General features: G+C 31.8%; 1 protein-coding gene across 6 annotated transcripts in view; it reads right to left on the bottom strand.

Annotated features, from left to right (window-relative positions):
* Window positions 1-27,265, bottom strand: part of LOC134687308 (inositol 1,4,5-triphosphate receptor associated 2-like) — a 126,824-nt gene that overhangs the window by 85,143 nt on the left and 14,416 nt on the right. For all 6 annotated transcript variants that reach the window (XM_063547487.1, XM_063547484.1, XM_063547488.1 and 3 more), the window contains 14 exons: window positions 24,858-25,016; window positions 23,377-23,545; window positions 22,187-22,264; window positions 20,328-20,384; window positions 16,943-17,002; window positions 15,688-15,752; window positions 14,911-15,037; window positions 13,883-14,038; window positions 13,180-13,361; window positions 12,327-12,364; window positions 5,555-5,709; window positions 5,075-5,169; window positions 2,500-2,540; window positions 1,304-1,386 (listed from right to left, as the gene is read on the bottom strand). In XM_063547487.1, coding sequence (XP_063403557.1) covers window positions 1,304-1,386; window positions 2,500-2,540; window positions 5,075-5,169; window positions 5,555-5,709; window positions 12,327-12,364; window positions 13,180-13,361; window positions 13,883-14,038; window positions 14,911-15,037; window positions 15,688-15,752; window positions 16,943-17,002; window positions 20,328-20,384; window positions 22,187-22,264; window positions 23,377-23,545; window positions 24,858-25,016 — 1,465 coding nt within the window. The remainder of the gene's footprint in view (window positions 1-1,303; window positions 1,387-2,499; window positions 2,541-5,074; window positions 5,170-5,554; window positions 5,710-12,326; window positions 12,365-13,179; window positions 13,362-13,882; window positions 14,039-14,910; window positions 15,038-15,687; window positions 15,753-16,942; window positions 17,003-20,327; window positions 20,385-22,186; window positions 22,265-23,376; window positions 23,546-24,857; window positions 25,017-27,265) is intronic.

The following is a 27,265-nucleotide window of genomic DNA, read 5'->3' as shown; positions in this document are numbered from 1 at the left end:
ACAAATATACATAGCAATCTCTCTGATTTTCAAGGTCAAAGTTCAATTTACACATTCACAGCTGCTTCAGTTTTATATGATTGTGAACTGTGCAAGCAGAAATTTTAAGATGCATAACTTTAAGATCTCTTTAATATTGAAAGACTGCCTTAATACTGATTAAAAGTTCAAGTTATGAATATTTATTATCAAACCTCAGTGTGCTTGCCAGGGGTGGACCAGGATCTCTTTTAACAAATGTGTGCTCCCACCCCTCCACCATTTTTTTTCTTTTTTAGCCCATTTTCCCTATTTTTAGGCCTAGCCTTCCATTGCCCCCAACATCAAATCATTGATCCATCTCTGATTGCAACTAGGGGTATGTGATTTTAACAAACAACTCAATTAAATCCAATCATGATGTGCAAACAGTTGCATAAATTCATTGAACAAGTGATAACAAAAATATACATATACAGGTATACATGGAGTATTTGAACAGAATACTTTGTATTGCCTTACAAAAAAAATGACAAAATTATTTTACAAAATGTAGTTTAAGATTTCAGCAATATTCTGTCGTTAGAATTGAAAATAATTTATGTTTTGCTTCTTCCCATAAATTGGATCTTGAAACTTTTTCCTTTCCTCTGAAAATAATGATAATATAGTGAACTTGTACCCTTGACTTTCACACGATTCGGACAGTGTATTATGCCATTCCACATCCCAGAAACATAGGTACATACAGTATATATAACAAAACAACACGATATACCCAGCAAAAGGTTTCTGACAGTGATTGTTGTAATAAAACCTTTCTCATCTCAAAATTAAATTAATTTTGATACCCTCCAATTTTGCCTTTACAAAAATAAATTAAGAATTTTAAATTTGCCTCTGTTGGTGGTAGTAAATTATAAAGAAAAAAATTGCTTCTGTCGGAGGTGTCTGCATTTAAAAAAAAAAAACACTTCTATTGGTGGTGGTGGAACAGAAAAAAACACTTCTCTACCATTGCCGAACTTGAAAAATATCACTTCTATGGGGGGTACCTTGAATTTTCAGGTGCCTTCCTTGGGGTTGAGCTATGTTTAAATGGAATAGCCCTTACTAAGTTTCAAGACAATTGGAATTCAACTACATCAAAAACTTCCTCAGCCAAAAATTTATCCTGGAGCCGGATAGACGGATGAATGAACAAACGGACGGACACATAGACCAGAAACATAATGCCAATAAATGGGGCATAAAATAGGGATAAGTATTTCAATCTCTATACCCTGTATTTTAACCTATTTGATAAACCACTTTTTACACTAACCTCTAATTCATAGGATCGTAGTTTTTCTATCTCCACATCTTTTTCGCTCTTTCTCATATCATCCTGTAGGCAGTTTATCTGACCTATCCAAAATCATTATAAAACTTAATGATCAATTTACATTAAGAAAAATTATTCAATGAAAAGACAGAAGTCCTACATCAGCCAAACTATTTCCAATCAAAGTTTTGTTAGGAGTAAATATCCATTCAAATTTGAAGGGTATCCAAAAGTAATAAAGACTTAAAAGTGTGAAACTATATGTATAGATTATAACATATCCTTTTCCATATTGGCCTGGTATCATTCCGATGACTCCCATATCAGCCTCAAGGCTTTAGCCAAGGGCCGATATGGGTCGAGGGATGATACCAGGGCCAATATGGAAAAGACATGTTATAATCTTTTTATCACATATTTATGTTCTACAGAAAAGAGAAGAAATGTCAATTATAACAATTTAATGAAAGATAAAAGGTAAAATCTTAAACAATTTATCACAAACATGTTGTTAAGGACGCAATGACGTCACATCATTTAGAATCAGGACACAATATCAATATACTCTTTTTTGCCAATTTTGAGGTTATTGCATATGCAAAACCCGACGTATTCATAACAAATATGTGATAAACCTTATTAAAGACCTACATTTAGAAAGATCCTGGACACAGAACTGTATTATAGTTCTAACATTTACGTCAGTTGGTCTCAGGTGGATAAATGTCTCATTGGCAATCATACAACATCTCCTTATATTTACTCAGTAATCAACTGGCAATAGCAATTTTTTTAAGATGTGCTCATATTTTTGGATTATCCATTAAAAATGGTATTTTTTTCACAATCAGGAAATTTTCTCTACCACGTAAAAATACAAAATACACATGGCTTAAAAAAAATTTTAAGAAAAAAAAAGATTCATCAGTGAAGCTTGAATCAGTAAAGTGGCAATGCCAAATCAATAACTAAGTAGAACACTATTGAAAACTATTTTGTTTTGGGCAACTAATGTACTATATTTTTTTTAACAGCAATGTCTTCCTTTGAAAAATATCACTTTTTAAAATATGTTCGTTATTGGTATCCAGTTTGATTTCTAATAAATTCAGGATACATCTATGCATAAATTTATCTGAATCTAAGTTTATGGCAAACTCATTAAAATTACCCAGATGTCAGTAAAAAATACAAACCTTCAGATTTGGCACATTTATCAAACAGCTCCATATTAGTTCTGAAAGACAAAAAATACAAGCTTTAATAATACAGTATAGCAATTTTAACTGATAATATATCACTGGTTTAAGGATGTAGTTATGTCACAGTTTGGGAATTTGTGTCTGAAAGTCCAAGTTAGCCTCCTCCTGCCATTTCTTATAATTTATATATATCTCGAAAAGGAGCTCTATAACATATCAATAATTTTTAGATTTTTGTTCAATGTTCGTTTTTTTTTAATTTAAAATTTTAAAAAGCACATCTTTAGCAGAAATTTGAGTTTGTATGGTACTAGAAAAATATTTTTTTTTAAGTTTCACTTTAAAATTATGTCAGCGCTTAAAAAAATACAATATAAATCATCATTTAAAATATATCTTTAAAGAAAAATTAAATATACATGCTTTAATTAAACAATTGAAACACTTACTGGAGTTTTTGCTTCGCCACACTGAAACTTTGTTTTGAGGTACATCCACCCATAATAGTTAAATGTTCAAAATAGTATAAAATCTAAATACAGGAATCAAAGTCCACATTTATCATAAAAAATACAACACAAAGTCGCTACAATACTTTGAATAACTTAAGAATAAGTTTCTAACTGTTCATATCACAATTTGACATAGAGAATGACAAGTAATGCTAAAAAATGGTGATAAATCAATCCTAGCCTTCTTCTAATTGCCAAAGGAATAAAAATGTTGGTACTAGAATAGGATTATTGATATAGACTTGATCTATGTCGAGTAACTTTCTATGAAAAAAAAAGATGAATTCTCAACAGACAAATTCTGTCTGAAATTGTGAGATGAAATGCAATAAAATGTTAGCTGATCATGACAGAGTATTGACAAATTTGTTCCATTTAACGATATTAATGTTGCTTTCCAGAATGGTGCTAATATTCATAACACTTATAAGGAGAATATTCCTTTAGAACTGTCCAATCATGAAATTTCAGAAGCACAGAGTCTTTGGGGTTTTAGTATTAGCAATAAAAAGATTTAAGTGATGACTACAATGAGGACTGTTAAGTCTACAGACACTTTATATCAACTGCAGGGAAACATAAAAGATACAAAATTTTCTGCTGTAGTAACCCTGACCCTTGACCAACTGACCTAAAAATCAATAAAGATCTTGTTCCCTTTAAACAAAGAAAGAATAAAACATCTGATTTAATCTCAAAAGATTGTTTTGAATCCATAACATCACAAATTTCAGTCTTTTAAATGTTTGAAACCTTGACCTCTGACCTGCTGAAAAAAATCAATAAGGGTCTTGTTTTTTCTTAGAGGCATGTCGAGGATTGCAAGAACGTAAGGCATAACCATATATGTGCTGTTGCAACCAACTAACTAACTAACTATATGACATCGAGTATCTATGTAGAATATTGTAACTATGTTAAATTGTTTATGCTTATGTTTTGAATAGAATATTGAATTGTATGGCAGTTATTTCCTGAGAATCGACCTAGTCTTATCACAATGAGAAGTACACAACTCAAAACTCAAAAGGGCTTTTCTAAATAAAATTGGTTTTCAGGTGACATCTTTTAAACCATGTCAGTCTTCCCAGAAATAATACTTATTCCAAATAAAGAAAATTTTAAGTAACCTATTTCAACAGTACATTCTTAAAAAGATGCAGCTCCTTTGCCAACTCTGAACACCCAATAAAAATAAAGTAAGTAAAAAAATATATTCGTTTACCTGATTTCCATAATTATTTCACACATCAGCCATGATTTAAGTGATATAATATACAGAAAACAAGTCTACCACTGAGTTCTATATACAGCTACGATCAATAAATATTGATACACTAGCTACAGTCCCAGCAATGTAAAAAGATTCAATTTACTTTCAATTAGTGATTATAGGAAAGGACAAGTTGATAGTTATAATTTGCTAGACGTATATTATTCAAATTTTCCTCTATTGGATTATTTTTTTACATTTTTACGAAAGAAAAAAAAGAAGAAAATCAGAGTAAAATAATTTAATTAACAGATTAAGTAGAAGCATTTAGACTTTTTATGTGTAAACTTTTTGTCTGATGACATTTTGTTCCATATAATGGTTATCTAAATTATTAAAATTCCTGATAATGGAGGAAATCTTACTTTTTTCTATTTTTTTTTTAATCATTTCTTTAATATTAATCAGCTCTCTAATAATGTGGGTTTCAGGACACCACCAGTACAATACAAGAAAGTGTCCATAGTACACAGATGCCCCACTAGCACTATCATTTTCTATGTTCAGTGAAACGTCAAAACTCTAATTTGGGATTTGTACTAAGTTTCTAGTTGATTGGACTTCAACTTCATCAAAAACTACCTTGACCAAAATTTAAACCTGAAGCGGGATAGAAGGAATGACGGATGGACAAACAAACTAATGCACGGACCAGGAAACATAATGCTAATAAATGGGGCATAAAAAAGTATCATCAGACTGCAGAACATCAATTTTGTACTTACATGATTAACAACTGATATTACTTGTAAATGGGCTTGTTTTGTTAAACAGAATCACTAACCTCTTTAAGACATTGATTTCTTCTTTATGTTTCTCTGTTTTATCCAAGGTCTGCAAACTTTCAAGCTTTAGAATGGTCTTACTTTTCTCTTCGAGCTATAATCATGATAATAAAGTATTCAATATAAGGACAGAAATTATCTAATCTAAAGATCGAGATATACATGAACTGATCAATTGATTTTGGATTTCTTAACACAACTAGTTTTTCAGATAAAAGAGTCTGTTTGCAATTTCTGATATAAGACCCTTTGATTTAGTACCATAAGACCCAAATCAAGTGATAATTTATTTATTATTCACAAATGCTGGTAAATAGTTATTTTAAGACTATAGCTCAAATAATGGCCTGTCAACTCAGTGGGGCCTGTGAATTCTTGTGCAATAATTCACTTTAAAGGTCTTTACAAAATCTTTTCACAAATATCTTTTCATTTAAAATGACATGGTTTAACTATGACATATGTTATGAAATGTTTACCTCTTTCTTTAAGCGTTTAACCAGATTTTTCTCCTCGTCCAAGTTGTCCTTGAGTATTAGTAGTCTTCTATCAACAACATTCTGTAGGTCTCGATCACATTCAACCAACATGCTTCTAGAATCATGCTGCACTCTTCTCAACATAGCATTCTCATCTAGATAAATAACATGCACTATTTCTTACATCTATATCATACTCTTTAGTGTTAGTATTTAACTGAAATGCAGTTACTTTTTTCAAATAGAATGCAAGTTAAACTGAAATATGTTAAAACAAGAAATCATTTGAATCTTGTATAATTTTGAATTCTGGAAAATTGATAAAAAAATGTATGATGAAAACTAACCCTTTTAAGGAGTTTAAGCCATGCAGGCTAAGAGGGTTAGTAAGTTAATACTCAAAAATATAAGTGAAAATAACATAAATCTATTTTAGTAGTTAGTTTTTTCATCATTTATTTCTATTCATTTTTTCAGAATTAAAAATTATTCCAGATTCAAATTGTTCCTTGCTTTTTATGACTTGCAAAAAGTTGTTACTTGTAAAGAAAAAATTAAAAAAGCCACTGATTAGTTTATTATCTTCATAAATATAGTGTTAGTTCATATATACTAGAACACACCCGTGATATGGCGGGTCTGTGACTGAATTAAAGTTATAACTAGGTGCAAGCCTTATTTTAGTATTAGTATTGTCATCTGATAAAGTCATGCCGATTATATCAGATACACAGTTTTTCTCTGCTTTCAAATCTTTCTGTTTGAACCCGTCGAACTGGAACTTATCAATTATTGGTAATATTAATTATTTGGAAAACAAAAGGTCCTGGAATGGAGTATTTTTTAATCAACAACATTGTCCTATATTAGTTATAAATAAAGATGAATTCTTTGATTCGCTGCTTTACGTCATGTATGCCCACTAACAAATTGAAAACTGTTCCTCATTTTTAGTCTTGTTATCTTAGAAAGTTTTACTGATTAAAATACTACAATAGGTAGCTATTTGACAATTTAGTAGTGTCAACCCTGTGATTATGACCCGTGTATATAGCATATTAACCCTGAATACACCGTTTGGTGGTGCGCCTGTCAGATGCGGAACGTACAGATTAGGTAATAGGTAACAGGTGAATATACTATTGGTATCGGTATCGGACTCGACCCAGAACTTCTTATTATTGGCAATATTAATTACGTGGAAAACAAAAGGGCCTGGAGTGGTGTAATTTTCAATCTTCACCTTTGTACTATATTAGTGATATATAAAGTTGAATTCTTTGATTCGTCGTTTTTATGTGATGACGGCTGAAAAATTGGACTTCGTAATTTTAGTATTATAGATGTTAATCAAACAAAATGCTTAAAAAAGAAAGAGAAAGAAAAAGTTTAAAGAAGATATTAGAAGAAATTATTTTAGCAGTTTGGTTAAAAGTAGTAAATATGAACAGTGCAAAAAAATCTAATCATTATGCTGACTGCAAGATAGCTTATATGAATTAATGTTTTTGTTTTATTTATCAATATAAAAATCAGCTTAGATAATTTCATGCTTTAATAACATGTAACAATCAGCTAAAATAATCTTATCCTTTTATGACATGTAAAAATCCAACTTAACACAATGTATAATAAAACAAAAAACAGAAATAACTAAACCGTCATCCAAAATTCCTGGAAAAGATGAATACCTAATTCCCCAAAAGTTATGAACTATCAAGTTCCAATAAGTGTATCATAAAAAGTATTTCCAAAAATTTTGGTGAAGACTTAAGTGAGATGAGCAAACAAATTTTTTCTATTTTTAAACTTATAAAGGGACATAACTCTAGAACGCTTAGTGACTCACTGCCCTAAATTATGTCACCCAATCTGATAGTTTTTGTTCTTCAGAGTTATAGGAGTCTGATAAAATTTGGTTGAAGAAAACCTAAGTGAATGTAGGTACAAAAATTGGATGGACGGATAGTCAAAGGTAACACTTAATACCTGGGGGCAAAAAAACATCAACAATCAAACAAGAATGTGTCCCAAGTACCCAAATGCCCCACTCGCACGATCTTTTTCTATGTTCAGTGGACCGTTAAATTGGGGCAAAAACTCGAATTTGGCATTAAAATTAGGAAGATCATATCATAGGGAACATGTGTACTAAGTTTCAAGTTGATTGGACTTCTCAACTTCATCAAAAACTACTTTGACTAAAAACTTTAACCTGGAGCAGGACAAACAGACGGACGAAGGAACAGAGCCACAAACCAGAAAACATAATGCCCCTCTACTATCTTAGGTGAGGCATAAAAACGAAACTTGACTATCACCAAAACTAAACATAAAAAAATATTGGAGTCTTCACATCATAAAAACACCTTGAAATACCAATGCAAAATAAAATGTATTATCTATATGTATTCATTAGACAGTTCAGTGTCTTTCAGTTTTTACCATGCAAAGATTTCAATTCACAAACAGGATCAAGTCTATTATAAAAGTTAAGGTCATTAATTGACACAAGACGAATGCCTTTTATCATTATAATAATAGTATTACAATTTTTTATTTTTATAATAATTCATCAAAATATATTTTTTATGCTATTGTGACTTCAAGATTTAACAAAATTGATTGCTAATTTAATAAAAATATTAATATACAACAACTTTTTTGTTGGATTTCTGTCTCTAAATGTCAAAAGACAGACTAGAGGAATATTAAACATTTGTAGTATTTGGTAGTTTTCATTCTCAACAAAAGCACACATGCTGAACAGGGCTGTGCCTGACTTAGAACATTTAAGGGGGCCTATGTTGTTGAGAGCTCTTAGTAGTTCAACTACTGTATCCATTATTGGGCCTATGTTGTTGAGAGCTCTTAGTAGTTCAACTACTGTATCCATTATTGGGGCCTATGTTGTTGAGAGCACTTAGTAGTTCAACTACTGTATCCAGTATCAGGGCCTATGTTGTTGAGAGCTTGTTGAGAGCTCTTAGTAGTTCAACTACTGTATCCAGTATCGGGGCCTATGTTGTTGAGAGCTCTTAGTAGTTCAGTATCCAGTATCACTAACTTGTCAACACTGAGGACAAGATGTAAAACAAAAGGAAAAAGTAGGATATATACTTAAAAATTAAACAAAACAATAAAGATGTCAAACAGTAACCTTAGGACACAGCCACAAATAATAGGAGTTGTTATTGGCTTTAAACTAGCTCTCAGTAGCTAAGATGTGTAGTTAGTTTCTTTTGTTGAGGGAATAATTCGAATGTATAGGTACCCCTCCAATCCAACGTGTTTTTGTTAGAGGTATTTCTTTTTGTATAAATCTGATAAGTTCAGCCTTTTTCCAATGATTTTTATAGTTTGTTCTTATGTTGTACTGTTACATGACTTTCCAAGGTTAGGGGAGTGAGGCACTTTTAAACTAGTTTAACCCCGTCACATTCTGTGTGCCTGTCTCAACTCAGGAGCCTGTAATTCAGTGGTTGTCTTTTGTTGCTGTGTAGCATATCTGATTTTTGTTCATTATTTTGTACATAAATTTGGCTGTCAGTTTTCCTCGTTTGAATGTTTTACAAGTCTTTAATACTGTGAATTCAGAAATTATTGCGTGCATTTATTATTGCGATTTCGTCAGTTTAGACTTAAATGAGATTTTAAATTTTACGATTTTGAGAAAAATTCTGTTTAATTCATATAAAAATATTTCAAAATGCGAGTTTAAATTATTGCATTTACAACTCTGTCGCATTTTTCGCAATAATAAAAACCCCGCAATAATTTCTGAATTTACAGTAACTGACTATGCGGTTTAGATTTCCTTGTTCATAGGTAAAGAAAAACACCAATAGTTGTTAATTTAGTGTCTTTTTGTCTCTTGTTCAGAGTTGTCTCATTTGCAATCATACCACATCTTATCTTTGTAACAACTTTATAGACATATTTATATTTACCCCCTTGAACATAGTTTGACAGAGAGAATAGTTAATTCAGCATGAACAAGATATCTTTCCATGCGATTATGAGCCAAGGCAATGTGTTGAAGACCATACTTCGACTTGTAATGGTTTACTTTCACAAATTGTGACTTAGATGGAGAGTTGTCTCATTGGCATTCATTCAACATCCTGCAAGGCTCTTATCAAATGCCTTGTGTATATGAAACAGCAGGAAAAAGCAACTTTGCTTTCACATCTTGCAACCAACAAACAAGATATATACGAGACCACTAAGGGTGTGTCTTACAAAAATGTGGTTTCAGAATACTCTTTCAAGTTTTTAAACAATTCAAATTCTAATACCCTGGAAAATGTAAGAGAAAAAAAAAAATCAATGATTTTTCCAAGAAAGTTCCAATTTTTGAATCCAAAACCTAAATTCATGAAAATTGCTCAAATCATGTTTTGTTTATAGTCAGACAACTGGGAAATACCTTATTTCTTGGTGAATAAAATCCCATAATAGGGAAACTCAAAATCTAAAAACAATTTAAAAATCAAAATGAAGCTTACATTATCATATATAAACAAGCCATTAAAGGTCCATGAAAATTGGTGAAATTGTTTATGACAGACAGTCATACATACAAGGATATACCATAATATGCTACATGAACAGGTGCATAACAAGAATGTGTCCACAGTACACGGATGCCCCACTCGCACTATCATCTTCTATGTTTACTGGACCGTGAAATTGGAATAAATTCTCTAATTTGGCATTAAAATTAGAATGATCTTGTCAAAGGGAACATGAATACTAAGTTTCAAGTTGATTGGACTTCAACTTCATCAAAAACTTTAACCTGAATTGTAACAGGTGGACGGACGAACAGATGGACCGACGAACAGACGGACAGACAGATGGACGAATGGACACACAGACCAGAAAACATAATGCCCCTCTACTATCGTAGGTGGGGCATAAAAACTATATATCCCAACATAACTTCCTACATAGCAGACATGGGTATTTGAAATATGTAATTGTAAATGACAGTAGGTAGAACCTAGTCCTCCCTTGAATTTTTCATAAATACACATGATAAAGAAATATATTTATGTATGTGGCGGAAGAATTTTATCGTATGATAATTCTATTACCGGTAATATAACAATAGCATTGTAACCAGTTTTATGAACCTGAGTGTATTTAAATACGGTGGACTCAATTTGAAATTATTGATAAAGGCGTTGACAATTCCCATGTACACACATAGTTTTTGTTAGTTATACTTTAGCACATATATATTCGAAAACAGTATTGAATACTTTTTGTAACATTTTTTGTAGATTGTTGAATGCAACTTTTTTTTTAGTTTATTTTAACAGAGGACTTATTTTATGATGTGGACTGTATTTATAAACTTACAAACCTTTGTAATTTGTTATCATTTGATAGACATGTAGTGCAGTTATTTGATATTATATAAAAAAGATGGGCCTGACAAGTTCTAAAACTAGTGTTTTAGTTATTTGATATCATATAAAAAAGATAGTGCCTGACACGTTCTAAAACTAGTGTTTTAATTATTTCTATTATGAATGAGATAAGAAAGAGATTGGGCCGACGGTATATAGAAATTATATAGTCTAGTATATAAATAATTTATGTTCTTTTGAACGAAGAGAATTTAGAAAATAAGATTTTTTTTGAATAGTGACACAAGTGTTTTAGACTAGGGTAGATCATCTCAACACATGGATATTTGCAGATTTGAAAAAAAAACAATGATACCCTATGTGGTTCCTACTCTTATAGAATAAAAGATATGATCATGATTTGTTAAAGGAATCCTTGTTTTTCTATATTTCTGGCTCTTGCAACATGAAATCAAATTTCCAAACAGAAATTTGAAGAAAGGAAGGACAATCAGTACAGGTATCAAGATCTGCAAAATATCATTAACTAAATTGTATAAAAAATACTCTCCTGAAAATTATAAATACTTATGGAAAGGGCTAAAATTTATCAATGCAATAGTATGTCCTACTGTATTAAAACCTGAAAAAATGCACCAAGTTCCATGAATCTCTTATAGGAGAAGTTGCATCCACAATTGCATACTGCACAGTAACATAAATCTTTAAGTGCAAAGAGGCATAACTCTGTAGTTGTCAAATGCACCAGGATGCCAGTGGCTGTCGGAGTTAGAACTTTTCCTAAGAGGGGCCCGCTGACTGACCTAAGAGGGGGCCCACTCCAGTCATGCTTCAATGATTCCCTATATAATCAACCAAATTTTTCCCACAAAAGGGGGGGGGGGACCCGGCCCCCCATGGATCCGACTATGGATGCATTACTAAGAAAGACCTGTTAGAATCAAACAATGTAGTCTCTCATGAATACCTGATGTAGGAGAAAATGTGTCAATGAAGTGCATATAGAGAAGAGAATCACATACTTCAAAGGGTCATAACTGGGATTTGTTAGACTGCGACCAAGTTGTATGAGTAAAAGTTAGTTTGGACAGACAGAAAAACTAGCCAAATTCTATTACCACCCCCTTTTCAACTTTATTTACAAGTTGCATACCAACTCAAAGATCATATGTTGTTGCTTAGGAAAAACAATAGAAATGCCACACAAAAACACAACATTTACACAACTTATATTTCTTTATATGCCTTTAAACTAGTGAAAAGGCATGTGACAAAACATCTATGAACATAAGAACTAGCAATATACATGGCACATAAAATCAAAAGCAGCACAGAATGTCAAAGGAATAAAAGTACAACAATCTACTTCACAGATATGTTTTGAATTTCAGTACCTCTTATTTTCTTCATGCTTTTACTCAAATGGTTCACTCTGAAAAAATAAATAAGAAAATTTTACAATAATATATAGATGTATTCTTATTTAGAAATAGATATTGGTTAAAATCATTGGATTGGATATAAAAAACAACAATATTTTGACTGTCTCCAAATTAAATGTAACTTCAACATCACCTACTATAAATTTCATACCAAAATGTTACCATGGTGATGACATTAAAACAAGTTTTTCAATAACATTCCAAGCTTTTTTAAATTACTTCTCTTATTATTTATTGGGTTCAGTCAATGATTTTATATCCTAATAGTGCAACAAAAGGAAGCATGCAGTTCTAAGATCGCTATTTCAAATTTTATTGAGTATGATTAAGGAGCAAGGCCTCAATATTTTCTTGAAAATAAGAAATTTATTGATTTAGAGGTAAAAACAACAAGATCTCAAACATCAGTGACCTCTTACAAAGACAGGTTCATAATGGACCTTCACTTGTAAAATTGACAATTAAGCACCGTTCAAAATGCAAGGGAATTAAACATATGGCAACCATTACAGCAGATTTCAGTGAGTGTGTAGCTAAAGATAATATCTTTGGTAAGCTTGCTTGTTAGATGAACCGTGAAGTCATTGTTAGGTTAGGTAAACTACCCTTCTTCAATAGTAGACTAGCCCAACATAACTAATCTATTTCTGTGTAGGACTAATCTACTTTAAAAGGAGGGTAGTATACCTTACATAACAATAACTTCATGGTTCAGCTAACAAGCAAGCTAACCAAAGATAGTACCATTAGCTACATACTGACTAAAATCTGCTATAAAATCCTTCATCAAATTGACTACATGTACCTTTTATCAACAGTATCTTTAGCAATTGCTAATGATGCCATTTGTTCCGTCATCTCAGTTAGTTCTTTCTGTAAACTGGAATGTAAGCTTTCCTTGGATGTTTGATTTTCCTCATTATCCTGTCTGAAGTAACTGTCAATCTCTGCCAAAAGTTCTGACTGTTTATGTTTGAATTTCTCAGTCTGCAAATATGAACTTATTGAATAAACCAAGCTTCTATTTTTTTATATAGTTTTTGTAAAAAAACATTTACAACTTTTTTGTTTATAAGGACAGTTCAAGTCATACATGTTCTACAGACAGTTGTCTTTTGTTGAACATTGAAGACTATCTTAATCCTGTTGTCTTTAAGCTTTTATTGCGGTTGAATTCCTGTCACAGTGACTTACATTCAAATTTAATTGCAACTGTTAATTCTAGCCACTACTGTTGGGGAGTTCAATATGTTATAAAAGAGTTGATAATTTTGGGAAAGGCTGTTTATTTCTTATGTTTTTCATTTTGACCACGATGACTGAATATATCCAACTACCCAAATAGTTTTTGTTAAAAACAAATGTACCACGAAAGCTGTAATGCATTTTTAAATTTCCCATGTCTTACCTCCCTTATATTAATGAGCAAAAAACTTCATAATATTTGTATATTGAATTCAGCAAAATAAAGTAACACTAAATTTCTATCATAAATATACATGACTCACAAAGCTGGATATATCTGCAGCTAACTGATTATCTGTATCATCTTCAGGATTACAATCTTCATCTTCTTCATCAAACACAGGAAGTAAGTCCATTCTGTACTCCTTGTGATATTCCTTTGGACACAATGGTGAAGGCAAATGTTTATCTGATCCTAACTGCAAAAAAAATTGATGCAAATCATTTACTGAAAGGGCGGCAGGACCCTTTACGGAACATTGGGATTGGGTATTTTTAAGCTTTGGATTTCGGGATTGGTCCTTTCAGGATCAGCGATTTCTTTTTTCGAATTTCGGGGTGTTGGGATTTAAATTTATTTAAATTTTGGACATCAGGATTTCATGTTATTAAGCCCAGGATTTTGTGGTTAGGATCCCAAGCCCCCCATCCCATCTTTACTTATAGGAAGAATATGTTGAACTATGAGCTATTGATCACAAAAAATGGCCCGTTCAAAGTATTAGGTAAACAGGAAGATGAGAAGAAAAAGAATGTGAAAAAAAATAAGTAGTTCTTGATAAAAAAAGGCAACAAAACTTTCATACATGACCATTAAATGTAGGAGAATATACCATAAACAACAAGAATGTGTCCCAAGTACACAGATGCCCCACTCACTGTCACACTATAATTTTCTATGTTCAGTGGACCGTGAAATTGGGGTAAAAACTCTAATTCTAAATTAGAAAGATCATATCATAGGGAACATGTGTACTAAGTTTCAAGTGGATTAGACTTCAATTTCAACAAGCAGGATGAACGAACGGACGGACCCACAGACCAGAAAACATAATGCCCCTCTACTATTGTAAGTGGGGCATAAAAAGTGGGGAGCAATGAATCTGGAAAAGCATCACATCATATAACATTCTCACACAAACCTTATTCCAAATTTCCAAAAAGCTTTAATTTCCAATAAACAAAATAGAGCTTTAATTTCCAATAAACAAACACAAAACTTTGTGAGATACACAGACAGGTAAACCAGTTAACCCTATCCATGCTGTAAGGCTGTAACAATAAAACTTACCATTCCTTTTAGTTCCATACACAGTGACTGACTATGTCGCATGGGGGTACTGCATACAAAGCTGCCAGCAGCTTTGGAAATCATTTCTTCTACACCATCTCCAGATTCTGAGGGCATATGACTGAAACTTGAATAATATAATTCATGAACATCAAGTTATTTCTATATCTTTGAAGGGGCCTTGGTGGCTGAGTGGTCTAAGTAGTTACTACTGTAATCACTAGCCAGTCAACACTGAAGTTGTGAGTTCAAACCCCTCTTGTCACGTGTGGGTGCAGTTGACTCCAATCTTATATGACTAGGACTTTCATTTTTTCTATCAACGGTCAGTGGTTTTCTCTGGGCAAGCTGGTTTCCTCCACCAATCAAAACATGCCACCACTAGATAACCCAAAAGATGTGCTTAAAACGTGCCATTAAAACAGCAAAGAAATCTATAATTTTGAACACATAAAATTAAAAAGAAAAAAAAATCAATTTTTGGCTATATGCATTTTTCATTCCTTGTTTCTTTTGCAATACAAAACTTATATATGCCTATATCATAATTCACCTATTCCTAAAAAGTCAGGTTGCAAACATAACATTTCTTAATTGATTTCTTTGGCAAATTTTCAAAACAACATATTTAATATTTTCTTCAAATCTTAAAATATTCAATTTGATGATAAAATCATCAGGGTGAATGTTATGGATACTGACCAGTATAGGGGTTTTAAAAGAATACCTGATCAGGTAAACATTCTACCTCTTCTAAATGTATGAATAACTATTTACCTTGTAATGTCCTGTTTGGACTGCATCAATTCAAACTTCACTTCATCATTTTCTTTTTTATAATCCTGAAAAAAATAAAAGCATATAGATTGATTTTTATTTTTATTGTAAAATCATCAATGAAAGGGAAGTAGTGAAATATTAATTTGCTTTTAGCAACCAGAATGGTTCAATTTTGTCAAAATAAGCTAAGAAACATCAATGATGAATTATTCACTTACAAGAGAATAACTTGACTCATTGAATTCGTATTCATGTGAACTTCAATTCAACCCCTTTAATAGCTAGAGATGAATTAAACATGATTTATGTGTGTTCTGTAATTCTTATACAGATAAAATTAAGAATGAACTTATTTTTTTAACCTATAACATGAAATGAATTTGTACTCTCTACGAAACAGGAGAAAAGCTTGACCAGTCTTGCTTTTTGTCTTGTTTCTGAAGCTCATACAAATGTATTTTATCTTTTCCTACAATGTACATATATTGTATACTGGGTGTATAAAAACATATATATATATTTTCTGTGACTGTATCTTACATTAATTTGTAGAATCCTTTACTATAGATAATTTAGCTGATCTGTAACAATAACATCTTCATGCCTTATATATCATGTACTGTAGTACGCCGCTAGATTAAAACTGACGTGGAAAGGTAACATATGGCCACCGAAAGCTCTTTTTTTGAGAGCCCAGGTGGTCGTGTGGTCTAGCGGGACGGCTGCAGTGCAGGCGATTTGGTGTCACGATATCACAGTAGCATGGGTTCGAATCCCGGCGAGGGAAGAACCAAAAATTTGCGAAAGCAAATTTACAGATCTAACATTGTTGGGTTGATGTTTAGACGAGTTGTATATATATATAATGTAAACAAGGACAAGACTTTATGCCCCTGTCCCTGATAGCATTGTCATAATAAATACTTTACTTTTAATATGACAAAACATCTGTGCAATATTTTCACATGACTAAATTTTGATTGTTCAAAGCAGACAGTGTTCTCCCCAGGACCTTTTAGCATTATAGTAATGTGAGGCTATATTTCTGAATGTGATGCTGTCTGAATTGATTTTCTTTTAGATTATGTTATGAATGTGATGCTTTTTTTTTTTAGAAACATGAGGATATTTCAAATTTCCTTTTTTACCAGGATGCTATATGAAATATCTGGGGAGAACACTGGCAAGCTTTAGCCATTTTTTAACTCTTTGATTTCTTTACTGCCATGGAAGTTTTTTTTACTCTACTTACCTTGAGCTGTACACAGAGATCTTCAAGCTGTTTCTTAAGAGAATTGACTTCTAAATATCTCTGAAATTGATAATTACAGAATAATAAGAACAGAAAATTAAAAATAATCATATCAATGCAAATTCTATTGTTAACTCCTTCTTCAGAGATGCTGGACCTAATATCTTATATTGCAATGCCTATTGATAGCAACACATTTTTTAAATGACACCTCAATAAACCCTGACCAAATGCCTTTTTTTTTTTAATAATGACAATTCTTTGCTAATGTATACTTTTCCTGTCTGGTTGGTTATTTTTGTGATAATCAATGTATGGTTTTATTGCTTTCAGTTCTCCATTTGTCAAATTTTAATTATATCATCAAATTCCCATGCAATTCTTTGCCAGTGTGATTGCATATAAAAGGCAAAAAAAATTGTAAGGGTTCTGCGGAACCCAGTGTCTAGCCTATTTTTGCTGTAAATCGCAGGCTCAACAACAATGAGGAAAAAAATCAATAAAAATATTCCTCTTGTTACTATTTTATGATTGTAAGAAAATCTAAGTCCATTTAAAAGTAAATTACAGAAAAAACGGAGTAATCTTCTTACAAACTTTACTTCTGGATACAATCTCATGATCATAAACAAGCTTCTAAAACTAATACTGATACTAAACCCCTAACGAGAGGGATTGTACCTGATATTCATATGATGAAGACATAATCTTTCAATCAGTTTAATTGAGGTCTGGAGCTGGCATGTCAGTTAACTGCAAGTAGTCTGTTGTTATTTATGTATTATTGTCATTTTATTTATTTTCTTTTGTTACATCTTTTGACATCGGACTCGGACTTCTCTTGAACTGAATTTTAATGTGCGTATTGTTATTCTTTTACTTTTCTACATTGGCTAGAGGTATAGGGGGAGGGTTGAGATCTCATAAACATGTTTAACCACGCCGCAATTTTGCGCCTGTCCCAGGTCAGGAGCCTCTGGCCTTTGTTAGTCTTGTATGATTTTAAATTTTAGTTTCTTGTGTATAATTCGGAGTTTTGTATGACGTCCATTATCACTGTACTATTATGCATATTTTAGGGGCCAGCTGAAGGACACCTACGGGTGCGGGAATTCTCGCTACATTGAAGACCCATTGCTTGCCTTCAGCTGTTGTTTGCTCTATGGTCGGGTGGTTGTCGCTTTGACATATTCACCATTTCCTTTCTCAATTTTATTCTGTCCAAGTTTGGTACAAACCCAGGATAGTTTAAGAAAGTTATTAAAATTTTAAAAACTTTAACCACAGAGTGAATGTAATGGTTCCCCGCAGAAAAAACTAAGTCCATTTATCATGTTTATAAGTAAAATACGGAAAAAATGGAATTTTATTTTTGCAAAATTTACTTCTGGATAAAAAGTAAAATCACAAAAATACTGAACTCAGAGGAAAATCAATTTGGAAAGTCCATAATCACATGGCAAAATCAAAAAACAAAACGCATCAAAAACGAATGGACAAGAACTGTCATATTCCTGACTTGGTACAGGCATTTTCAAATGTAGAAAATGGTGGATTAAACCTGGTTCTATAGCGCTAACCCTCTCACTTTAATAACAGTCTTATCAAATTCCGTTACATTTACATGATGCGTTAAATAAACAGTCACAATCAATAAAATAGTCAAAATATGGGAACATCAGTCATCATCGTATAACAATTTAACAGGACACAACAACATCTAATATCTACGAACACATGGATTGATTTGAGTGTCTGACGTCAGAAAAATTATATACGTCACATAAATTTGTCGTTCAATGTGCATACAATAGTTATCAAAAGTACCTGGATTATAAACAATTTTAAATTTTACATAGGCAATGAGCGCAGACAGGGTTAAAAAATCAAAAGTATGTAAGAATAAATTACAGAAATCAAACTAGTCCAAAAGTATACATAGAATTTATGAGAATCCAAAACTTTTAAAAGGAACAATTTAACAGGACACAAAAACCTATCCACGAACACATGGATCTACTTGAGTGTCCGACGTCAGAAAAACTATATACGTCACATAAATTTGTCGTTCAATGTGCATACAAACAATTTTAAAATTTACATAGGCAATGTACGTATACAGGGTTAAAAAATCAAAAGTATGTAAGAATAAATTACAGAAATAGACCGAGATTCAAACTAGTCCAAAAATTATTCATAGAATATATGAGAATCCAAAACTTTTTAAAGGGAACAATTTAACAGGACACAATAACATCTACTGTCTAAGATATTATCTTATGATCATAAACAAGCTTCTGTCCAAGTTTGGTACAAACCCAGGATAGTTTGAGAAAGTTATTAAAATTCTAAAAACTTTAACCACAGAGTGAATGTTTTGTTTCCCCGCAGAAAAAACGAAGTCCATTTATAGTAAAATACGGAAAAAATGGAATTTTATTTTTACAAAATTTACTTCTGGATACTATCTTATGATCAAAAACAAGCTTCTGTCAAAGTTTGGTAGGAATCCAGTATAGTTTAAGAAAGTTATTAAAATTTCAAAAACTTTAACCACAGAGTGAATATTTGTTGACGCCGCTGCCGACGGAATGTAGGATCGCTTAGTCTGGCTTTTTCGACTAAAGTCGAAGGCTAAAAAAAAACAGATCTTGTATTCGGTTAAGATTTAGAGCTTGCAAAATTGTTAAAACACATAAACATCTGTATACAGTTGAATACTGTGTGTTGTTCGTTAGATGTCAATTGACTATTTTTATAGCTGTGTTTATGTCTCATTGACATATTTGAAATTTTCCAACCTTTGCTCTAACAAAATTTCTCAACAAAATTCCTGCATATATATATATAATTTAATTTTGGATGTATAGCGTCTTCTGATTGGCTGGCGTTATCAGCCCATAGACATAATTTAGTCATGTGACCGTGACGTCATCAACGTTTTTCAGGGTTTTCTACGGTTTAAAATGGAATTTAGAATTAAATTATAAGAAAATAAACTCATCATTGATACCAGGACTAAATTTAGTATATACGCCAGACGTGTGTTTCGTCTTCAAAAGACTCATCAGTGACGCTCGAATCCAAAAAAGTTAAAAGGCCAAATAAAGTACGTAGTTGAAGAGCATTGAGGACAAAAATTCCTAAAGGTTTTGCCAAATACAGCTAAGGTAATCTATTCGAAATAACACAAAAAATGTGGGGCACACTGTTAAATAACCCGCTACGCACGTTATTCAGTGTGCACCAAATTTTTTATGTTATTTCTATATAGACAGAAAAAATAGTGCAGTCATTCCTTAAATAATTCTAAAAGAATCTGTTTATAGTATAAACATTTTGATGAAACTAATTATAAGCAATAATCTAATAAAATGCAACTTACTTCATTGAGTTGAATTTCTTGTAAACTTTTAAGATCTCTAGCATGGACCAGCTCATGCTATAAAAACAAACAAAAAAGAAATAGAAGCCTTAATTAATACCTTTTTAAACAATAATCAAACCTTAATATATACTAGACTTCAAATTATAAATGAACCTAAATACCTGAATGCATAATTTGTGTGGACAGAAACAAAAATAATAGATATATATAGACATCAAGGCATAACCTAAAATAAAGAACTAGAGGCTCTAAAGAGCCTGTGTCGTTCACCTTGGTATATGTGAATATTAAACAAAAGAAGCAGATAGATTCATCACAAAATTGTGTTTTGGTGATAGTGATGTGTTTGCACATCTTACTTTACTGATTATTCTTGCTCCTTACAATTATCTCTATCTATAATGAACTTGGCCCAGTAGTGTTAGTAAAAATTTACAAATTTTATGAAAATTGTTAATAAACAGCTGCGCCATGAGCGCATGATACGCCCGACATCTTATGTGGAAGTTATATGCAATAATCATAAATAGTTTCTGAGAAAGTTTTAAGAAATAACCATATATAGTTTTTGAGACACGGTAGGAAACCCCCCACCCTGGTTTTTTTTTAACAAAAAACTAAATATCACTAAAATAAAATTTTGAATCAAAACCGTGCGACATGTAAAAAATCCAAACCCCTGTTTAACAAAATACTCAATAACTCATAAATTGTTATAGAGATACGGCACAGCATGTAAAAAAAACCTCCCCCTTTTTTACAAAATACTCAATAACTCAAAAATGAAATTTTGAATCATCATCAAAAAGTATACAAATCTTAAGATTAATATAACAAAGACATGTGTAAAGTTTGTAGTAATAATCATAAATCAATTTTTGAGATATGGCGCGACATGTAAAAAAAACCTCCCCCTTTTTTACAAAATACTCAATAACTCAAAAATGAAATTTTGAATCATCACCAAAAAGTATACAGATATTAAGATTAATCTAACTAAGAAGTATTTAAAGTTTTAAGCCATAATCAGGATTCGTTTTTGAGATACAGTGGATATGTGAAAAAAACACATCCCTGTTTTAGTTACAAAGTGTCGTAAATCAAAAAGTTTAAATCTAATTTTCACCAAAAAGTATACAGATCATTTGACCATCAAAAGAAACAACTATATTAAGTTTCATGAATTTTGGATAAGTCGTTCTCAAGTTACGGTGCGACATGTTTACCCTGGACAGACAGACAGACAGACAGACGGACACCCAACATGTGTATACCATAATACGTCCCGTCAAAATTAAGTCCACATATACGGCTACTTTTCAGGCAACTATTTCTATACAATGGAAATGAGAATAATGATTGACTGTCATAGTCCTGACTTGGAACTAATTTTTCTGCACACCATTTTTTATTACATTCTTAAAGATATTTACAATAATCCAGCATTTCACAATATTATGCCCAAACACATTGATAAGACTTTGGGCCAACCAGTCTTGGATCTTCTTGATGGCTGAGAAAAAGGAACAAATATATTTGTCATTTCTTGTGTTTTACCTGTCCATAACTCTCACACTAAATGCTATTATAAGCCCAATGAGGAAAGACAGCCTTGCCAAGAAAAGTGAATTCCTTCAAATCAGAAAAAATCGTTATCTTTCAAAGTCTTTAGACAATAAATTTAATGAATGAATTGTATATTGATTTTTACATTGAAAATCAGAATATTCAATAAATATCTTTCACATTTTACTAACTTGGCTTGGATAATGAACTTTTTTGTACAGCTTTTTAAAGTTAATGTAAGAAACTAGTCACTTTTTATGAATGATCAAATCTTAATCAATTTAGATTACCTTGTACTCTGCTGCTTCTTTATTTAATAACTCTTTCGCGGATGTAAGACTTTCCAATTGTGATGTTAATTCAATTAACTGTCAAAAAAAAATAGAAGAATTTTAATGAGAAACTATAAGACATTCAGAAATCAACATATAATCTAATCAGACATTCAGAAATCAACATATAATCTAATCAGACATTCAGAAATCAACATATAATCTAATCCTCCATCTTATTCATACACAAATGCTCCATAGCAGTTAAAAATACAGTAGAAAATCCAATAAATTTTTCACAGAAATAGTTAAAAGAAACTTAAGTTTCAACTGCCTCAGGTAAAGTTGACCTTAGAAGGATTTGGCTATTGTTTGAGTTTTTTTTTTGTCATATAGCTCTTCAATTTCATATAGTTTCAGAATCTAATGCATCCTGGGTAAAATTTTCAAAAGCTTACACCAAAGCGTTTTGATTGGTTAAAAACGTTATAACAATGGAAATTCAACCAATGACGTAATGTTATTTTAACTTTGGGTACGAACAATGAAATTACCCATGATGCTCTAGATTCTGAAACGGCCAATTTAAAAAAAAAAATTTTAATCCTTGGCTTTCAAATATTTGGCTTTGAGCATTCCTGATGAAGGTAAATCCAGACAGCACTTATGACGCATAAAATTTATATCACATGTTGTTTTCATTTCTTAAAAGTACATGATCATTTGTTTTAAATGAATATTTTTCCGAGGGAAGGAAGTAGGAGTGTGTAAGAATTGAATTAATAACTACTCTAAGAAATTGATATTGATTTAATATGTTAAATTTCTCCACCTGCTTGCATAATCTTTATAACCTTTATATATCATGGCCTGACTATGTCATAAGAATTACAACAGACTATTTTCTGTACTATTTTTTATTTTTCTTTCTATGCTGTATAAAGGCAAAAAGAGGATTTCCATATTATTTTTAGTAAGTTGTTTGGAAGATATCAGAACTAGTCCTACATGTATAAGCATAGAGTTGATTTTCTATGATTGTGTATTGGGTATCTACAAAATATAGGCAATCCTCATTCAAGATATATTTAAAAGGAATATGCCTTAAACATGTTAAAGATTGAAACAAAATTAAGAAACTTATAATTTTAATATGTTAATTTTTTTCGACTTTGACTTTGAACATACTCATAATCATAACCTTTCACCTTTAATTGAAGGTCAGAACATTGATTTTCATAACTGAGATTCTCCTTATCAATCTGTGTTATCTTAGTTGATAAATCTTTCTTCTTTTCTTGTAATTTTGAGATTGTTGATTTTAATTCTTCATTCTCTGCTATCGTTTCATGTTTAGAATCAGCAGTCTGTTGTAAGCTGTATAAATAAAGAAGTAATTTAAAAATGAAGCTGTGCATGGAAATTTTCTTTTATATCATATTAGAACTGTAGGATTACTCATTTCAATAGAGTAAATTCAGAAATGGTTGGTCAGTTTTTTCTGTAGGTCATGATATTGTATACTTATACAACAGTATTTGATTGTCCGTTCTTCATTTTTCAGTTTCTGAAAGTCAGCTGCATTAATAATTATGTTTAAAGAAGGGGTCAGGAATTTTTTTTCTGGTCATCTGGATCAGGTGTTATTAAGCATCTGGGAATTCTTTTACAAATTTTGGGATGTCTGGATTTAAATTTCTCTAAATTTGTGACCTCAGGATTTCATGTTTTTAAGCCCAGGATTTTGGGATCAGGACCCCTCCGACCCCCCTTTAAATGTATATTGTGCACATAAGCTATACTATAAATATTATATACTGTAAATTCAGAAATTATTGCGAGGTTTTTATTATTGCGAATAATGTGACTGAGTTTTAAACGCAATAATTAAAACTCGCATTTTGTAATATTTTAACTGAGTTAAGCATGACTTTTCTCAAAATCGTAAAAATTAAAATCGCATTCAAGTGTAAAATTACAAAATCGCAATAATAAATGCACGCAATAATTTCTGAATTTACAGTAAATGTATTTACACTAAATGTATTTACACTACTTCTCAACTATTTAGCTTGTCAAGGAAGAAGTATGATAACAGCCAATATTTGGCACCTGGAATTGCAAAAAATTAAAAGTATTTTAATTTTAAAAATTTTGTTCATTTCATTGATAAATGACCAGGAAACAAGAATGTGTCCATAGTACATGGATGCCCCACTCGCACTATCATTTTACATGTTCACTGGACCGTGAAATTGGGGTCAATACTTTAATTTGACATTAAAATTAGAAAGATCATATCATAGGGAACATGTGTACTAAGTTTCAAATTGATTGGACTTCAACTTCATCAAAAACTACCTCGACCAAAAACTTTAACCTGACATGTGACAGACGGAAGAGCAGACGGATGAACGAACAGACAGACAGACAAACGAACGAACAGACAGGCGGAAGGATGCACAGACCAGAAAACTTAATGCCCCTACTACTATCATAGACGGGGCATAAAAACAATGGTCCCACCATAATTATATAAGCAAGATTTTATAGTTAAGCCTTTATAACTGTGCAGTAATCTGGCCATTAATTTTTTTAATTGCTTTATCATAGCATGCCAATCAACCAATCATACATTAAATATTTTCTCTAAAACAAAACTAAATTTAATTTATTAAGTAACACACACCTTTTAACCTTTTTGTGTAATTTATCGATTTCATTTTGGTTTGTGGTAACAATATCGTCTTGTACATCAATCTGTTGTCTTAGCTTTGTGTTTTCCTCTGTTAGTTTTCTGTTCTGGTGCTGAAGGTCTTCTATAGTATTTTGTTGATCTACAGGGTCACTGAAAAATAGCAAATGATGTTTATTTTCATTAATTCTTTCTCCTCACGCAGACAAACTCATATTCTCTAATCAAAGCATCAAGAATGTTGTGATTCAGGCAATGTTCCAGCTACATGTAGCTACGTTTGCATACATACTATTTCTGTACCCAAAATCTGTCGTTTTGGAAATCTACTTTTAATATTATGTCCTATTTTTGTTACTTTAAATTTATTGTACTATTTAGGTACCTGTATTTTAAAGTACTTAACTTGTACTTGAAATTTAAGTACTACAAATTTTTGGTTTAACCATTAACATGGAATTTTGAAACATTGTGATCACTGTTGATATTATTTCTGTGCCAAAAAATATGTTGTACAAATCAAGTACTGGAAATTACAGGTTCCTAAATATTATAATATATCTAAAGTAATGCAATAGCACTAAATATTAAAGGCAAATTTTCAGTACTACATATTTTTAGTACAGACATAGTATCTATGCAAAAGTAGCAGTGTACCGTAATTAGGCTTGTGCAGTGCGCACTGGTACATAGTGCTCACCCCCTTCTCACCATAAAATTTCAGGTAAAAAAAAATTGTATGTTAGAAAATGTCTAAAGAAACTCCAGTAATATCAAGTTGTGTGTGGTAGTTAACAGTAATTTATTAGAAAACTAAATTAAAATAACTATATAATAATAATGAAGTTGGTCTCTGTGGAAAAGAATTTAGTATGGTCAGCAGTATTTGCCCCAAAGTCTTTGAGCATCAGTGTAATGTGATGCTATCTGAAATGGGTTTCATATAGATTGTCTTATAATATAATGCTATAAATTCCAAATTGGCAAATAAAGAATGGATTGCAAGATAACCTACTTACCAGGAGGCTTTATCATGTTTATGAGGTCAGACAAAAAACATACACAATTTACTCTTAGGGCTATTCCAGAAAAAAATGTATGGGGGGAAGAGGGGGTGGGGGGGGTGGGGGTGGAAGGCACATTGTATTAATAATACATGGGTGATGGGTATCAGAGCAACTTTTCACACTATAATGCACTATAATTCTCAATTACAATTATCTGGTGGCGGGTGCTGACAAAAACTGCCTTCCAACACCCCACCCCCCCCCCCCCTCCCCCTACATTTTTTTCTGGAATAGCCCTTGATGCCGAAGCAAAACACACTCATGGTTTAGCCATGTTGGCAGCCCATGCATTAATATGAACATGTACCTCACCAAAAGCACCCATTAAAATTGTCATCTGACATGCTGCACAGAACTATTAGTGAATCAGGAAGCATATCATTAAGATAAAAGATAAATTTCGGGACAAAGCTAAATCATCACGACTCATTACTACATCAATCTACAAGTTATAAACATGAATGTGTCCCCAATACACGGATGCCCCATCCACACTATCATTTTTCATGTTAAGTGGACTGTGAAAATAGGATACAAATCTCTAACTTGGCATTTAAATTAAAAAGATCATATCATAGGGAACATGTTTACTAAGTTTCAAGTTGATTGGACTTCAACTTCATCATCTACCTCAACCAAAAACTTTAACCTGAAGCAGGACGAACTGATGGACAGAACTGAAAACATAATGCCTATAAATGGGGCATAAAAAGTGTTTCATACAAATGGTCATTATATATGGGAAAATAAAATTCAGTCAGGTGCAGCTAAAAACCAAATTGGAAGTCTGACAGATATTATAACAAGTCCTGGACCATAGACCACCACTAATTTGAACCCCTGCAGATACTCTCCAACTTTTAATGCGATAGCCGTTTTATTTTAGAAGAAAGGTAGAATACTGTAGATTCATTATTATTCTTGGGATATCAATTATTACTGGATGTCAGGGGTAAACATTAACCAGAAATTGAAGTGTTCAAAGAAGTACAAATTTTCTATAGGCTTATATGCAGTTTTGACCAAACTCAAGACTTCAAATAGCCACAAATTATTTTGTTTTATTCTTGAAGCCTAAAATCAGTACATCCTTTTTTAAAGGCAATTCGCTTTTATATTGAGGGTCTCCCATCTAAATATTCATATGAATCTTGCTAATTGAACAAAAGGTACTGTAAAATGCAAAGTGTTTTAAAATCATGTACATTGTGCAACAATATTTAGCTTTTATGCATACCTGCATCCTGTATAAATTAAAACATAATTGCAAATAATTATGTATGAGAATTTTATAGAGTAGAAAGAAAAGAAAGATTAATTATTGCAATTTTCTGG

Source organism: Mytilus trossulus, chromosome 10 (assembly GCF_036588685.1).
Source record: "Mytilus trossulus isolate FHL-02 chromosome 10, PNRI_Mtr1.1.1.hap1, whole genome shotgun sequence".
Lineage (NCBI taxonomy): Eukaryota > Metazoa > Mollusca > Bivalvia > Mytilida > Mytilidae > Mytilus > Mytilus trossulus.
This window is presented reverse-complemented; position numbering and strand designations above follow the sequence as displayed.